At 42.5% G+C, this 18,246-nt stretch overlaps 1 protein-coding gene across 5 annotated transcripts; it reads right to left on the bottom strand.

Moving 5' to 3' along the window:
• Positions 1–6,976: 6,976 nt before the first annotated feature.
• Positions 6,977–16,656, bottom strand: LOC139778640 (uncharacterized). Of its 5 annotated transcripts, none has more exons than XM_071716701.1 (7): positions 15,974–16,656; positions 14,844–15,078; positions 13,271–13,499; positions 12,207–12,489; positions 11,397–11,585; positions 11,013–11,131; positions 6,977–10,931 (listed from the first exon to the last, which is right to left on the bottom strand). In XM_071716701.1, the coding sequence occupies exons 2-7, from the start codon at positions 14,907–14,909 to the stop codon at positions 9,553–9,555; spliced, it is 2,265 nt and encodes a 754-aa protein (XP_071572802.1). In that variant the 5' UTR covers positions 14,910–15,078; positions 15,974–16,656; the 3' UTR covers positions 6,977–9,552. The 5 variants fall into 5 exon arrangements, with proteins under 5 accessions (XP_071572802.1, XP_071572799.1, XP_071572800.1 ...); XM_071716698.1 differs by having other exon boundaries at positions 13,271–13,532; positions 15,974–16,655; XM_071716699.1 differs by having other exon boundaries at positions 13,271–13,532; positions 16,181–16,655.
• Between the last annotated feature and the right edge of the window lie 1,590 nt (positions 16,657–18,246).

Here is an 18,246-nt window from a genome sequence, read left to right as displayed (position 1 = left end):
ACCTTACATTAAAAAGGAAATGCTCAGATTCTCTTATTCAATTTACGAAGTTACGTCGCATCGCTGCCACAAAGTTTCGTATTCCTCGAGCAACCTTGGCGATAAGAAGACAACGACTGCATTGGGCACATCGCCAGCCAAGTCGGGGGGGGGGGGGGAGTGAGTGAACCACCCCCGTAACGTGAGTCACCGTGTAATGGGGCTGAAGAGGAAGAAGACGGCTGGCAGAAGGGGTGCGGTTCGAATTTATGGTTCGCTCCGAGGGTTATGCGTTTGCAGTCTGGCTACTTGGGCCAAGAGATAAAGATCTGTCCCGTAGTCGCTCGTAATTGTTGTTGTATCAACCGATCGAGTTACGCGTCGCTTCTAATTGGATCGTCACAACATCGTCGTACACGAAAAGCGTCGCTGCGAGACGAAACATCGACCGTCGTCGCAGGACCGCTCTGAAGGAACGCTCGTTGCGTCACGAAATTAATGTCCAATTAATTAAGCGAAACTGCTCGAGATACTCGAGCTGTTTATGTGAAATTATTGAACGATCTTTCTAAATCATTGACGGCGACAGTACAAGCTAGAAATACAGCCAGCTTTTAGTCATCTTGGGTCAAAGTGCGATCTACATCTGGCTAAATAAGTAATCTAATTTGCTTATTTTCAAGAACATCTCAGATCCATTTATTAATATTTTAACAAAGTCTGGAAGTCAATTACAGCAATCGACAATTATACATTCGTAATGATTTGAGTTCTAAGCTGCTCTCCGCGCAGACCGAGAGACGGCACGGAATTAAACAACAGCGCGAGATCAATTTTTAATTTGGTTTTATGGTAGGAACTCGGGAAATTTAATATAAAATTTTTACAACCAGTTCTAGAGTGGAGTATTAGTAATTAACAATGTGTGCGCAGCCATTTCGAGCGCGGTCTGAGCCACTTGCGACATCGAAATGCTCTTTATTTCTTTCGATGACTAGTCCATCCGATATAGCTCGCTCCGTTAATAATTAATCTAAATTGCGAGCCGCGGGACGAACGTTTATCGCGCTTCGTTATTGAAATAAACGCGCACCGTCGTCGCCGCAATCTCGACCGGCAGGACGCGAATTATTATTGTTCGAGAGAGAAAGACGTCGCATAATAGCGCTATATCGACTCCGCGGAGTCATAAAATTGAGATTTCATTGGCGGTATCGGATATCGGCCGACCGTTGCGTTTGCATTCGTACATTTATTACGTATACATGCACGTATGTAAAAGGTGAACCACACACACACACACACACACACACACACACACATTGCTGTTCTTTTCATTAACAAATTGATCGAGTAAGAAATCGATTTTTTTCACAAGAATAAGAAATCTGTGTAATCGTTTGAAAGTATAAGATATTGAAATTGATAAATCTTTAATTACAAGTCGTTAATTACATACGTTAAAAGTACGAATTAAAAAACATGCACACACAGCAATTGTATTAACTTCATTCAACATCAAGATTCGTAATGAGATTTATCGACCAAGGTATTTTTTAGAGTTGTAACAAGTTAGAGCCGTCCATGAAACTTTTATCAAAGAGAATTCTTTTCAAGATCAGCAAAAAGTTTATAGCATACGTCTGAAATACCTCATATACCGTTCCAGGGCACACAAGCAACTCTTGTCTCGATGGCAAAGGTCGCGCGCGGCCGCCGCGATAGCGGCGATTCGATTTGTTTTTCTCCGAGAGGAATCAATCTCTCCATGCTAATAATATACAGAGAGTAATGATACAACTGGAGTGTGCAATATGATTCTTTAAAGGTTCGACCTCGCGTCGACCCGAATCGACGATCGATTGAAAACAACGTCGCGTTCTTATGTTCGTTCCGTTCGCATAATCTAGATTGCTGCAGAAAAACGATACACGTCTCGATGCCTTCCGACGAAAAAAATCTTTCTAAATTAGATCAGCCGAACATTAATCCCCGCTGCAATTGTGAGAAAGGATTGGCAGCCGCTGATCCCTCATGATTAATTCATTCTGGAAGTGATTAAACGGGGAGGACAGTCCCCGTCTGTTTCTTGAACGTAGGTTGGCAATCAACTTCTCCGTATTACCATACGATCGCATCAATTAAATAATTATTTCCATTTATCTCTTATGCGACGTAGAAGAAGCATATAGAAATCATTCAGCGCATTATGTGAAAAATGGTATTTGCAGACAGAGAATCATTAATATGTTATTATGATTTTAGAAATATATTTATTTATTTTTACTTAAATATGGATTTAGATTTCTCAATTATATTTATCACATTGACACATCAAATGACAAATTCAGTTTCACTGTTGTGAGTAAACTTCAGTTAAGAAAAGATAATCAAAGTTTTTATATAAAAATTGTTAAAGTAAAAATCAACGTAGTAAAAAATATTAAACTAGAATTGTCAGCTTCTTTGTGGACATTTTTCTTACAGTAAAACGCTTCCATCAGTAATTTCCGTCGTCGAACGTTCATATTGAGTGAGTTTCCGGACACCGTTTAGGCCAGATATCGTCGCGACGTCAACGCCAACAAAGAAGAGAGATAGGACCACGTTATTTCGGCCCTGAAATAATATCAGCCTGTCCACAAAGTCTTGACGCGTTGAAATAATATTTTCACAAGGGCGCCTGTCCGCCGCGTCGTAACCCAAAATCCGGCAGATACAATATCGCTGTTTTTTCGACCGGTCGTCTCATCCTCGCGGAGCGCGTCACGATGCGCTTCGGTCACCGACATCTCGTGGATCGATCCGCGGGAGGTAAATACGCCCAGATCTCGTGTTCTGGTGGAGCAGCACGAAACAGTTAACCGGAAACTATACAGGGTAGTTCGTGCTAAACGTGTGCCGTTATATATCGTTTCAAATAAAAAATTACAGCTGTATAAAGCGCTCATATCTACAATCTACATCTGTGTGCGTGTTTATGTAATAGGAATATAATAATTTTGACTGTCCGCTGGCGAAGCGAAGTATAAAATAAAGCGTAACGAAGCGTATTCGCATATGCATGCGAGTTCTACGAGCGATATTTTATCGCGTGTTACGACATTCGTGCACGGTTACTTGAATGAGGGTGGCGACAGTTGAATGCTGTGACCCTTTCCGTGTTTCCGATATATATCTCTCTTAAATATGCTAATTTCTCTTTTTTTTTTACTTTGGAAGCGCGTGCACTCCTTCGATGACGCATAACAAAAATGTTGCAGAGAATTATATGAGGTGCAACTGTTATAGAGAATAAGAATGTATTTAATTAGTATTCCAGTTTGATCGTAATGCGTACGTTTTTATTATGCCTAAATTTTTGCATACATTTGTTTCCTTGCCTTTCTTGCAAATGAAAGAAAACCTTAATTGTAAAAAAAGTATCGCTGCAATTTTTTCAAGCGTCTTTGCGAGCAAGTATCAAGATTCTGCTTTTTCATATAATTTATAATTATTATTAATTGTAAGTTTTTTTATACCTACTACTATTTTTATAACATTAATTGTGTTTTACGTACCTTTTAGTTTTTTATTTGGTTCCTTAGAAGAAGATATTTATTCTCGAATATAATAGACATTTAAGAGTCTCAAAGCGCGACAATATTAATAATGACATGCGACTGGAACTGTAATTATCGTAGCAAAGCAAAGCGTTACGAAAACATCAATCTTATTTAGAAAGGGAGAACACGCTCTCTCGCTGCCAAAATTCGTGCTTAAATTTCTTTACGTGCGTCACGCTTATTAAGACCTACTTGGAGCGGACGGCGAGGAACGATATAATAAAGTATACTATTCACACGCAGTCGCTCATGCGCCTCGGTGAGATGCCACGCGCATTACTTGCGCGCGGCCACATTATCGGGATGAATTTACAACGTCGTTTGGCGATCCGCACTTCGCAGGCGGACCATAACGAACCTGTTAGCGCGGAACGTAGTTACGGCGCCCACACACAGCGGAGAGGACGATTTTAGCCGGCGTCTCGGCGCGTTCGCGCGCGATTGCCCTTTTTCCAAATAAACCCGAAAGCCGACGGGTATTATGCATATTCTAGCCCCGCTTTAACGAGATTGCAGCTAAGCTAATTACGGAAAGGCCGCGCAAGACGTATCGCGCGCATCCGCGTGCGTGTGTGATGAAGGCAGTGATGAAAACGATCCTTCGGCGAATGTAATCAACAACCTTCGAAGATCACGATGATATTCTTGCTGCCTTCAAGGCATTCCGGTATAATACTCGTTCTGAATAATCAATTCTTTGATTACGTAATTTGTTCCTGCGACATTTTATTTATCGTTGCTCAATTTTACTTTCGGATATTTAATTTTTACGATGACAGTTGACAGTAACCTGTATCTTTACTTATTCAATTGGTAATATTTCATTACTCGGTGATTTTGCAAATTTAATTGCGTTCCGCGGAATGTGAAAATTTGTTAATTTCAATTGTGCAAACGCTCGTTTCTATACAATTTCGTTATCGACATTTATCCGTTATTCGTCCCGAATCTAACGCTAGTCGCAAGCGAGATTCGACAATCCGTTTTGTTGCCAATGATATTGATATTATTTAATCCGATATTAAATTTCGATGCTTTTGAATATTTAATTGAATGACGATACTGGATGAAACTTCAGCGCGTTCATTTTCAATCTCTTTTATCAATGGTTGCCCGCGCTCACGCCCGAAAGCAGCTCTATTTCACGCGCGATGGTCAATCGATCGTTCCCCAGCTCTCAGTTATTGGGAATAACCGCGCTGTACCGTGAGCGAATCGATGTACTCCGAATCGATATATTCCGCCCAACGAGAGATCATGGTTGATCAAACATAAATAACGATAGGGCACAGAGCCGCAACAAGATGTTCGCGTTAATTTATTTTTATTTTTAATAGTGTTGGACAATATCTATTAAAAATAAAAATAATTTAACACGAACACCTTGTTGCGGCTCTGTGCCCTATCGTTATTTATGTTTGATCAACCATGATCTCTCGTTGGACGGAGTATGGAGCAGTAAGAGGACGAAGAAAGTTGGCGATTAGGGGTCGCCCGGTATGTGCGCGCACGTGTTTAAAAACGCTTTCGTCAACTCCGTCAGCTCATTTTCGCCAAAATATATACGGAAGGGGACTCACACATCCGTTTCCGTTCGTTCGTAAAAACGTTCACCGGGCTGGGCTGCGCGATGTCGCCGCTGAGAAACGAATTCTACGGTAGTCCTTTTGTCTAGTTCCGTAGTTAAGAAAATTAGGAATAATAACGATAACATGTTAGATGAATGAAGAAAACTGGGATTAGATGATTGATACAACAGTCGATATTTACATTACCGAATACGAAATAATTGTAAGATATTTAGAAACAAAAAGAAAGTCAAAAGATATGGGTCTATCATAATTAAATTCGCACGGGAGATTTGGATTCAGGGTCACTGTTCCTCGACATTGTTGTATCCCGTCCAGTTTTTGGTAAGTTGGAGTCTTCGACTTCGAGACTCGGCAACCGGCTGGGATTAATTCAGCCCTTCGAACACCTACGTAGAAATGGAAGACGGTAATCCGACACCCGGTTGTCAGCCCGGCAGGAAATGGTCCGGGGGACTGAGGATAAGGAGAGAGGAAGAAACGGGCTCGAGAGCAGGGAGAGCGACGAGCGATATAGCTCGCGCCGCGAGTATCACGGGACGCGCGACCCTGGAATTCGCTCGTCGATATATTTTATTGTCGCGTGAATAAAAGAGCGACGTCTTCCGCGCTCGCCATACGCTCTATTTTACGACGTATTACAACGATCAATATCGACGCACCGAACCGTTACATCTCAAGAGTGCTGTCGCGACCGGCGTTAATGCTTTCGGAGAGCGCGTTTTATTTCGCGACCCCGGCACGGCGCGAATCGAACAGCGCATTTCGAATTAGCGAGCTGGAGTCGTGCCGGTCAGAATTCGTACCCCCCATCACAATCGGCGCGCGATGATTGCTTTCGATTTGATCCGATTTCGTGCGGCGACAAGGATGACGACATATACAGACGCGCGGAGGGAGAGAGAGAGAGAGAGGGTCGAGAGAGCAGCGAGGTCGGGCAACTGCATTTGCACGCTCCATAAACGATTAATACGCTCTCTCGTCACGTCCCACGTGTCGGATGACGGCGCGCAACGCGCGCGCGAGAGAGTATACATTCCCTGCGCGAGAAACGCTCTCCGCGCGAGATCGACCGCGCTCTCTCTCCGCGACAGGAAGGTCCTTCCCCCCGACTTCGCCTGTTCCAAGTGTTCCCGTGCGAATATTATGGCGTGATGGGCTCGTTCTCGGCCATGACACACTCATTGACTATGAATACCTGATATTTATCATACCTTTAATCTCCATATTCATTAAAATGACATGCATATGTTATATGTAATTAGATTAATTATTTTATTCAAAAATATAGTGTGAGAAAGAGAGAGAGAATGTATGTATATGTATGTGTATGTGTCAGATGTTACAACATTGATCTCTTTAGTCACTTATAATATTACTAATAAAAACGTAGAGAGATCAAGCATTACGAAAAAATAAAGAGTGCAGAATTGATTAAAACAAAAAACATGTGATATACGAATGTAGTTCATGTAGTTTCCTTTGTTTATACTAACTCGTAGTTTTATATATTTAGTATAAAACCGTTATATGTTGAATCTCCGATAATGTCAAATAATGATATGCTTAGTTCTCTTTAATTTTTCTATATAATTGCTCCAAAACACTTATCTTAAGTGTGCGTAGTTCAAAAGTTTATTTTAAGACAATTAATTAATGTTATAATGGTTACCATAATTATATTGTACAGTTAATAATCTGAAAGTATTAAATACGTTAGTAGTATCCTTATCCTCATTGTTCTTTTGAGCTAAAATTAAAATTGACATGCGGGATAACTCTCGCGGAAAAACATAAACAGTCTATAAGAAATCTGTTTTATTTATTGTAACAATAACATTAGCGGATTACAAATTTGTACATCCGCGTAGATCGTGATTTCGCGCGTAGATCCCCCAACTTCGAAACGGATCCGATCGATCCCGAAATAAATGTCGCCGAAAGCGATACACGTAACGAGGATGCAGAAGGTTGCTAAATGGTATCAATGAGGGGGAAGTTGTGGCATGCCATTAACACCAATTGTGGTTTCATCAATTTTCATCTGCGCGGCTTTTGGACGCGGTACCCGGGCAGCAAAGGTGTCAGGCGTGACGCTCGGCAAAGCGACGATTTTCGGTCAGCCACGTTTACCAGCTGCGCTCCATGACATATCAAGGACGGGCCACGACCATTTCGTGAGCGGACGCACGGTACAGTCAATAATTACCCTGCAGCTTCGTGTGGTCCCGAATGTTAGCTTATACAGCGCGAAGACTGGCTCCGACCAAACTGCGTGTTATTGAAGCACATATATGGCACGTGCATGCACACACCGTGTACATTCTCGTAGCGTATAAAATCGGTAATTTGTTACCAATAACCGACATCAGTCACTTACTATCAATATCAATTAACCAATATTAATTTACTAACGACAACTGACAAATATGCGAAACTATATTACAGGCACTACGAGAATGATTGCAGTGTATTACATTGCAATCGTAGAAATAACTTATTATGTTGGCGCTATGAGGGCGGATATATAACGACATATCACGCGCGCGATTCAAAGTGTCAATTAGTGATCCCGCGAGTAACGTTGACTTAAGCACTGATTAACGATATACACGTCGAAGAATTTTCGAGTTGCCGTCCCGGTCGCATCGCAATATTCCACTAGTTAGCTTCCAATGATAAACAACAAACAACCTTCGCACGTTGCCGCGTTACTCCTCGGCGTCAAAGACGACGGTAATTGCGCCCCCTGCGCAATATACGTTACTTACGTATCTCTTAATTAATTCGTGCCACGACCCGCTCGGGAATTATTTTCACATCGCCAAACGCGCGCGTCTTCATCGTCCTCTCGTCCCTCCTTCTCTGAAGAAGCCTCGCCATCCTCTTCTTCCTCCCTCGTTCTTGCTTCCGTCGGAGTTTAAGCGAAACTTGCCGCCGAAGGAAGCTTATCTAATAGTCACGGCCGCCTCCGCACGTAAATTAGATAATATCGAACACCCGATAACTAATTAGCAACTCCACGACGCTTGTATATCTTCACCTGACAATATATCTTTACTTGACAATCAGATAGCAACAATATCGTCAATCATAAACAATCATGTTTCATATATCTCGCATGAAAAGTTTTTGGATATTAAAAATTCATCGCTTTTGTTTTTGTTATCCTGCTTTAAAAATAATGGAAAATATACGATATGTGATATTTCTGTAAATAGATCGCGCGACATAATAACTATAATAACTAGCACATCTGGATATTCTATCTGTTTATATACCAATAGCAAGGACGTGTGTGTCTGAATTAGTATTGTACGATTTATTCAAACGTCGTGTCTCTGCGAAAACATTTATTCCTACTGTTTTTGGGCAAGTCTTGCGCATCGAACAAAATTGCAATAGTTTATCACTTAGTACGTGATATTAACTTTTTAATAAGAAAAATAAAATAACATATTAAAACAACAAATACTATCGAAGATGATATGCCTTTAGAATACATACTAATGTACAAATCGTTGCATTTATGTATATTTCACATTTCGTCATATTTCTCATCTTTCAAAATCTGTTACGTTTACATTAGCCAGGTAGTACATGATGTCTAATATCACAAAGCATGTATAAATAACTCAATTAACTCATATTCCGCGGCCATGTTTTCCTCCGCATGCTGCACACGAAGAAATATTCAGCGTGTCAATAGAAATTTATAATTAAAAAGTGGAGCTGTTAGTGAAACGCGTGTAAACTCGCGTCGTGTCTAAACAATAAAAATTTTCACCGTTTCCCACGGTCGAACGCTAATGGCCGCTGCCACATTCTCGCACAGTGCAGCTCTTCCGAGACGTCGCGCTAATTTTATCCCGTTACGCTTGGTGAAGCAAACGACACGTGGCAATATAAGTGTCTCTTGAAACTAATGAAGTATAATGTATGTAACGTGACGTCTCCATCCATACAGCCGTTCTGTTATAACGTTATTCTCTCTCGCGACAGCTTTATACCTCGTACACATCGTATATCGTAATGTCTTATATCAATACACGTTCCGAAGGAACTCTCGGCAATCTCTGATTGAAGCAAATATCAACGGGCATCAACATTGCTATCCTATAATACGAAAAATGTTGCACGAACGGCAAATGTGTGCGCTCCGCGTCTCAAATACCTTCCACGAAGCTTTCAATTAACTCGCGTTGAATCTTGTCGAAAAAAGTCTCATCACGTACGTCGTGTAATCCCAGCCAAACATGTACCTTCAAGTTTATCGACAGCGATCGATTCGGTTCCGCGTTTAGCTGGTTGCACGATTGATATATGTCCAACTTCCGTCGACCTCGAGGAAAATCCGGATACATTCTTCAGTTTGTATCTCAGTTGCTCACGGATCGGCTACCGCTGCCAGTGGAATCTTGCCTAACGACGTTCACCCTCATCGGCAAGATGACTCCCTGGGCGATGCCGTAGTGCTCGTACGCGTCTTTTCCGTAAGCCACGTTCACCTCCTCGGCCCGTTTGCTCACGCTCGACGATGAACTCGCCGGCGAGGCGGCCGAGGACGCGATACCCTGTAACGTGTTGAAACTCTGCATTGCCAAGTGAGAAGCGGCGGTGATTTGCGTCGCGATTGGCGGCGAGCCCTCGACTCGGCCAGGAAGAGCGCTGCTCGGAGGCTGGGGCTCGGCCAGAGACGCGTTGCTCATTACCGGCGCCGCGGGTGCTCTATCAGTTCGCGCGACCGGTGGAGCGATTGATCTCGCCGCCGCTCGCGAAGTCGATAACGTAGCAACGGATGGATTGTCCGCGCGAGCCGTTCCCGGATGCGGGGTGACGGACGTCATCTTCGCTGACGCGCGCGGCGGTAACGGCGGCTCCTCCGTTTCCGGTGTCCGCAAAACCGTCGCGGACTGCGTCCTCCTCGCCAAATCCGCCCGAGTCTCGGCCGGATTTCGCGCGTCCGAAAACGGCGCCGTGTGAGCGCGATTCTTTCTCACCGGGATTTGCGGGCTCATCGGTGCAGCTCTACCTCCGCTATCCGGGATAGCGCTCGACGCGGTTTTCGATCCCGATTGTTTGACCGGGACAGCGGCAACCGGCTGCGCGGAAAGCGGCGACGCGTCTCGAGAATTGTTAGCGCTGGGCGCAGACGATGGAAGATTGCTCGAGAAATTATTCGTCATCGGCGGTACGTCGGTGACGGCGTTCGCCGAAGTTGCGAAAAGATCGTGATTATTTCCGTTTTTTACGGCGGCGAGCTTCGGATCGCCGTTGGGAAAGCTGGCGAAGTGTGCGATCGTTTCTCGCTCCTCGGCCACTTGAGGAGCGAAAGGTATTTTCCTTTCGACTGGCTTTACGGGTACTCTGTTTTTCGACACGACGCGACCCGTAGCAGCTCTGCTGCCTCTTCTCTTTCTAGGATTGTTCGTCGCGGCGCTCGGACGCATTTCCGGGAAATGTCTGCCTCTCATGGTGACCGATTCCGTCTCCTCGCTTCCGTTCCCGTCTTCATCGTCCCGGTCTTCATCTTCATAAAACTCCGAGTCTTCGTAAATATCCGACTCGTCCTCCTCGTTCTCCTCGACGATCGCGCTAGCCTGTATCCACTCCCTGATACGATCCTTCTTCTTCGAACGGTCCACCGTTGTCTCGATTCCGTACGTCGTAAGAGTGTGGAGAAGTTGATTTTTCTCTTCCAAGGAACTATGAAAGCTGTACATGGACGGGCAAAGCTCGTCCCTCTCGTCGGCGCCGCCTGCGAATATAAAAAGGAAATGTCGCTAAGATATCGTGACGTATCGCCGATACTATCGCCGATGCAAAATGTGCAACTGACCGTTCAACGCTTTTTCGGCCCCGAGTTTCGCTAGCCATCTGTCTTCTTGATATTTATTTACTTCGAACACGCTGACCGGTCGCTTTTCAGCTTTCGGATCCAATAGCCTCTTGAACATCCTTTAAGAAATGTCAAAGCATGTAGCAAGCAGATTAGTTTTTTTATTTATACGCATTGTCGTATTAGAAGTACGTAATTAAATTCTTATTAAAATTCCTAAAGTTCCGTTCGTCATGAATAGTATTTTTGACAATTTGAAATAAACAAAACGCTAACGCATACAAGGAGTAAATAACAGCTAATTATATCGTATTAGGTGTATACGTGATGCACGCCGACGTGGCGCTTAATTTCGCATTCTCGGTTTCCCGAGTGGAAGCCCACCTCTGTGCCCGCGAGCTGATCAACTGAAATAATTTCGGTTTCTTGGCGATGTTGAGCGTCGCGTTGTGCCAGTTTTGATATCTGGTGTAGCGCGGATCATCCATCGCCGCCTTCTGCCATGGCAGGCATCCGGTCAGGCAGACAAATAGGACAATGCCGAATTGCCAGACGTCGTGCGATGTGCGAGCTCTGAAAGTCGTTGCCGTTAAAATGTATATCCTCGGCGACCGTGGCCGAACATCTACATCTCGAGTATCATTCATACGCACCCAGTCCGTTTTTGATATGACCAAAATTTTGAATACGTGTTAAATAAATGAAGTTTAGAAACTTGAAAAGAAATTACGGGAGAAAGTAGGATGTAATTGAATTATTCGTAATAATTATGAATAACGACACAAAATGTTCTCGATATATTTATATTTAACAGTACACGGAAAAAAAAATGATGTATCAATCAGCATCATCAGTGTAATCGAGATAAAATCTATTGATGCAACATCAATATTAATGAACAAAAAACATCAGATAGTTGTTTTAATAATTTAAATATTTGGCCCAATAATATTCAATTGAATTAACTATTTATGTTGGTAGCAGCCCGTGACTTCGACATTTAAATGAAGCAATTTTTTTTTTAATTGAACATTTTTTCTTGTGTACGTCGTAATGCTTCCGGAAATAAAATCCGTCAATACCAATTCCTACCTTTTCCTTCTATCAACTTTCTGTGCGCATAAATATTACGTGACAACGATAAAAATGTGTAGCATACACAAGAGATCAATCACAGCATATGTATATAATTACTTGTACGTCTCGTCAGTCTCGATCTGCAATACCTCGGGCGGCGAGTACGGCAGCCACTCGTTGTGCCTTCGCACGACGGTGTTCACCCGCCTGGTCTCGCCGAAGTCGCAGAGCTTGATACGCGAAAAGTCACTGCGGAACACGAGTATATTGTCGAGTTTGATATCGCGATGCACCAGCTCGCGGCTGTGTATGTGATGCACCGCAGCGGCGAGTTGCCTGGCCACCCTCTTCGCGTGCAGCTCGCCCAGCCCCGTCTCCGTCACGTTTGACGTGAGATCGCCTGAAAGCCAGTGACAACTAAGATATATTCTCGTAACAATGGAATGGCAAAGCGCGAATGTCATGTTCTTTGCAACGACACTCGTAAATGACATCGCGACACTCGGAAAATATTTAGAGCTATTGCTCAATCTCGTTGCACTGCAAAAGAAATGTGTAAAATTGCATGAACAATAAATGTAAAATTCATACGATTTTATATATAACTTTTACACTTGTTCATTTAGTTTTATATACTTTTTTTACAATACAGTATGTATTGCAATAAGCAGTATGTATTGCAATGAGCAGTATGTATTACAGTAAAAGCCAGTGAGCTTGTTCCGTTTTGAAAAAAAAAGAAAATTAATGTTTAGTTATTAGACCATAATAAAAAAATATATATTCATAAATATATTCATAAATAATTTAATGAATTAAATTAAAACATTTTTTTAGATGATATTTATACAGATTTAATTGTACTAAAACCATATTTCTTATTTTTTTCAGCAAAAATGGACTTAATTGATTTTCTTTTTGAGTTTATAATATGTTCTTTTTGCAGTAATTCAATAAATTTCCTACAATATATTATTACACGCTCACAAAATGAAGCAAACGTTACAACTTATTTGAATTAAAATGTTGCTTCACGCGAATTTACTTAGATAAGAAAATATATTGCAGAGCGGAGTTAGAATTCGGAATTAAAGAGTTAACGAACGCGCCTGATGTAAGGCGCATTAAAAAGTCGGCGCGCACGTGCACAGGCGCGAGCGTCGTAAAAGAAAATCTCTCACCGAGCGGGGCGTATTCCTGACTAAAAACGTAGAAACCGGCTGTCTCGAACGCCACGTCGTAGGTGGTTATAATGTTTCGGTGCGCCGACAGATGTAACCCATAATGAAATTCCCGAAAGAAGTCCGAGATGCCGGTGTACGCCTTCGGCAGGGCCTTGAGCACCATCTCGGTCTGCGTGCTGCGATGCTCGGTCAGCAGGATCTTGCCGAACCATCCCTCGCCGACGATCTGCAGGATGTCGAACTCGTCGATCAGATTCACCTGTCCCAGAGAATAGTTAGCACTCGACGCGCTGCCGCACATGACGCGGCCGGTGATCGATCGTGAGTCACACGTCGCTGCTTTTCGAGCCGCGAATGACGGATGAAGTTAGCCCGGGCATTCGCCAGCAGTCGGCTCGTAATGACACGTTCTCGGGAGAGTCCCGAGTCCTCGGGACAAAGGGCGGCAGCGTGAACGCACACACGCGGTGTCGCGAGGGAAATGCAATCCCGATGGGAGACGTAGGAGACTAGGGATCCCGCGAGCACGACGACGACGCGACGATGCGTTATCCGGCTGCACGCTGAATACACCCGACACTCGTACGCCCGACGCCGAATCTCTACGCAACGTCTATTTTTACCCCAACGCACGCTTCGAACGCACATTTTCATCCCGATGCGAACTCGACGCACAAGACGATCACTTCTTAACACCGTCTCATTGAACCAAATATCTTATTGCAACCGAGCATCACATCTTTTCGACCAGATGGACGAAAATTGAATAAAAGCTGCGAATTTTTGCTCAAGAAAATGAAATTACTTTTTATTCTGATCATTTGATGTAATAGAAAATTTTTTGTGTTGGTACAATGTAATTAAATGGAATATTGCGAAATCTTGATTTGTTTAGCTTTATGAATTGACTATAATTAAATTGACAACAATAATTAAAGTTAACTGAGAGAGATTCAATTGATTCTGGAATATTACAAATAATATTAATTTTCTATTTTAATATATACGCACAAAATAAATAATATATTTCTATTATCGGAATGTAAGGAACGTTGTCTATATGAAATAGATGTTTACGCGTGCTTTTAATTAAAATATTTCCGATCAGATGAATCTCGAATTCCATTTAGATTCTGTGTCATCAAGAATGTAATCACAGCGAAGCTATGAGTCTGTGTGATTCAGTGTTGTGTGACGAGATACAAAGTCACGAAGCGCGCTCCAACGACGACGGCGACGACGAGTCACGGTCGCAAACATCGTCGTCGTCACGGATCCTCTGTTAGGGAAACATTGGTGCAATGCCAGGCAGGAGAATGGCCGTTAGTCGAGCGAGCATAATGAAATGCTGCTCGTTCGCGAATCCTATTTCGGGATCTCAATGTCTCGAAAACTGGAAAAGCTCGTCCGCTCGCTCCGTCGCCCGCCGTTGTTTAGGCTTTATTCTCGAGGGAAGCGCGAGGGACTTTAGGGAAATGCCACACGGCTGACAAAGGAAAATCCAATTGTGGACCGGTTTTCGCAGAGGAGAGGAACCAACAGGAGAAACGGGAAAGAATGGCGGCGTTACCTTCTCGAGCTCGAACTCCCGTATTCTGTGAATGGACCCACCGATCGCCTTCTTCATTCCGCTCATCTCTTCGATAATCCGCAGCGCTTTTTTTTTTATCACCGAGAAATAGGTTTTATGGTTCGACGCGCGGACTCAATTGCGGCGGCTAGACGTTACATCCCGTCGCTCATAAATCTCGCAGTATCATCGGTCATCGTCCCGTGTCTCGAAAAAAATCCCACTCTTCGAAATTCTGCAAAACGTTTGATCGACATATATGAGAATAACGTTGTGAACCTCGATGAAAGGAGCAGACTAATAGAGATAATTGTGTTAAGGAGAATATTCGCTGTACGAATTACGCTCGTCGACACGTGCACGATAACAAGATGAATAGGATTCCAATCCAGTGGTGCGAGGTGAGAAGTGGGACGCGATGGAAATCAAACGGATATATTCTACTGCCGTAAAATGAGGGTCTAACGACGCGACATTTCATTGCCGACGGGAGACCGTTAACGGCTTGAAATCGCAATTCTGCGAGTGTGCGCCAGTCGGTGCACGTATTTTTGTGCCGTGTACAATTGTTGCGCAAGACGCTGGGCGAGAGTGGCTGCAAATTTCACGAGGAATGCCACGCGTTATATACATATGATTTGGCAGATCGCACCCATCGACAATAGATACAAGATCGTATCCGAAACATTTCTAGCAATTGGAAAAGCATACGTGCGATCCTCCTGACGTAAAGGCGTTGCAACATTCGTGAATAATGAATCGGTCGAGCGATATTTCCGGGTTTTCCCGTTACTTTTCATCCGTCCAATAAAAATAAGCGTGCACGTGTCTCTCCTCTTCGTTTCGTCGCAAGTATATATCGCGTTATGCACGAGAATTACGATGTTATAAAATTTAAGGGACATTCGTGAGTATTTGATCTTGAAAAGGCAGCAATCTAATTAAATCCGTTTTAGCCGGTCATTTTTCGTCGACAAGTGCAATTCTTGTTGCCGGACCGTCGTAGAAGCAGGGTCCTCTCTCCGTTCCTCGCAAAAAGTGCTTTCGTACGAAAATCGAGAAAACATCCGCAAGCATCCAATAAATGCATTTTATTCAAATCCCATTCGTATCGGCGAACGCGAACTTACGGTTGATGGAACTCGCGAATCCGATCGCCCCGTCGTTATTTATGTAAGCGCCGTTGACGAGTTCACGGAAACGCGAGCACGCACATCACGGGGGCTGTCCATGCAAATTTACGGATCGCGTGCACCTCCCCGCTTTCGTAATCCGTCCGCACGCCGGGATTCGAGGAAGCACACTTCGGAGGCACGAAGGGGCACAATTAACACTACCGAGAAAGCGCGCGTCTCCGTCTCCGGGAGAGCACGTCCGCGGGTGAAATCTGAAGAATCCACGTTGAGAGATAAGTCGGCGGTATCCTTCTCTCTCTCCCTCGCGAGTCGCGTAAGTCAAGCGGCCACGCACCTCGAATGATCTCACGACTGGTCTGCCGTGTTCGGTGCACTGTTTGCCTGTGTCTGCAGTATTTATAAAACGCTAACCGGAAAGCGCGGCTGGCAAGCTGATCTTGGCGTCTTGCCTGCTTGCCCGCGCACCCATCGCCTCTTCCTAAGGGCGCGCACCATGTTGCGATCATTGGTGAACCCTAAACTCCATGCCAACGGGATCTGGACCGGATCGCAGCAACAGATTACATTTTAAGTAATTAATTAAATTTTATTTTGGACGATCGTAATTTAAATACGGAAAAAAAGATTAGTTACTGTAGCAAATTTAGTGACACCTAACATTTTTTGCAGCAAGAGCCATAATTTAGCAATAGTAGTATAATCTTTTACTCTCACTGCAAAAAAATGTTAGCTGTCCCCATTTTTTAACTAAATTTACTATAGTAGCTAATTTTTTTCCGTGTTAATAATAAAAAAAACTCGCTTAATCGAAGCTAGCCCTAAGCGATTTGCTGATATAATAAGTGCTAAGGTTTGTGGTTTCTAGTAGATTTTATGGCTTACAAGAGGTTTACATTGGATAGTAATATAAATGCTGAAATGGTTCTTTTGTGATGAGCTAATGCGAAACCTTCTAAGCTGTGACTTGTGTTTTATTTATATGCGAAAGTAATCGTGCATGTATGCGTGAGGTCGAAGGATGAAATAAAAGTGCAGGAAGTTATTTTTCGCACAGTTACTCAAGGAATCTACTTTATTCCTATAAAATGTGCAAACGTCTGATAACAATAACATTGGTAATTTTAATAAAAGATTTCTACGTTTCATATACTTATTACCAATAAATACTCTATCAACTTATCTTTATTATTTCGGTGATTCTAACGCACAAGAGATTTTACTATTTTTCGCACACGATAAAAAATATAATAAATTCTATGTAATATATTTCGCGCGCACAAAAAATTGTCATATCGTTCACACATAGTTTTTGTATATCATCGGTCCCTTTAGTTTTTATTGCACGTACATATGACACGAATTTACAAGCGAACGATAAAATTAAATATTCATCACGTTGCCCGAAACATATCTATAACGTTGCGTAACTCCAAAATCAACATGGCCGGATTTGTATAATATTCATCGAATCGGTAAATCTGGTTTCGCCGAGTACACCTATCACATTTCACCAGGAAAGTATCTCTAGAATATTTTTTAATGGACATAGTTTGACAGTAAAACACTAATTTTCGAAAATCTTATAGGTTTATTATATAAAAATTATTTTTAAAATCATTTGTGAGAATACTTCAATATTTTAATTTTATTTAAGTACGGGATGTACATAAAAGATTAGATGCGTAAACATTTCAAGGCTTTACGAAAAAACATTTTCGTTGCACATTTAGATCAAATGTATTCACACGCCACCATATTGAATACCATCCTACGACATCACGCGGAAACTTGCAGAACGTCATCAATATAGGGATTAACCGACCGAGAACGCTATCAATTTTTCTTTAAAAACATCTATTTTCATCCAAGATTACGATAACATTGCATTTTAGTTACGGCTCTTATGTTTTCTTTCCTTTTTTCATTACTGCGTTTTAATGACGGTAAATATCGAAAAGATGCAACTAAAATGATCAACTGCGTTCGCGACTTTACAGCAAATCTCAATCTCCAACAAAAATTCTAATAGCACACTTATATATTTAATTAAATATGTATGATAACATTTGTTTAATAAGATTAGCACAAAAATTCACAAGATCAGCTAAAAATTTGTTTCGAAAAAAATCACCGTACAGTAACGCCCTCTCGACGAACATTGCAGCTACAGTGAGAACCTGGTACGGATAATATTACATTATTTGAATAAAGTACCAATTATATGTCAAGTGAAAAAAGTGAAAAACATGCGAAAAATTCTTGAAGAT

This window comes from Temnothorax nylanderi, unplaced genomic scaffold, assembly GCF_030848795.1.
Source record: "Temnothorax nylanderi isolate EJ_2023f unplaced genomic scaffold, tnyl_v1.0 TNYL_tig0190_pilon, whole genome shotgun sequence".
In the NCBI taxonomy this organism is placed as follows: domain Eukaryota; kingdom Metazoa; phylum Arthropoda; class Insecta; order Hymenoptera; family Formicidae; genus Temnothorax; species Temnothorax nylanderi.
Note: the sequence above shows the minus strand (reverse complement) of the source record. Positions and strands in the feature narration are given on the sequence as shown.

Excerpts from the sequence above, each read along its gene's own strand:
- LOC139778640 (XM_071716698.1), bottom strand. The coding sequence starts at position 14,909 with ATGAGCGGAATGAAGAAGGCGATCGGTGGGTCCATTCACAGAATACGG. Across the intron at positions 11,586-12,206 it reads GAGACTGACGAGACGTACAA|AGCTCGCACATCGCACGACG; the intron begins GTAATTATATAC and ends AACGACTTTCAG. Across the intron at positions 10,932-11,012 it reads GGCCGAAAAAGCGTTGAACG|GCGGCGCCGACGAGAGGGAC; the intron begins GTCAGTTGCACA and ends TTATATTCGCAG.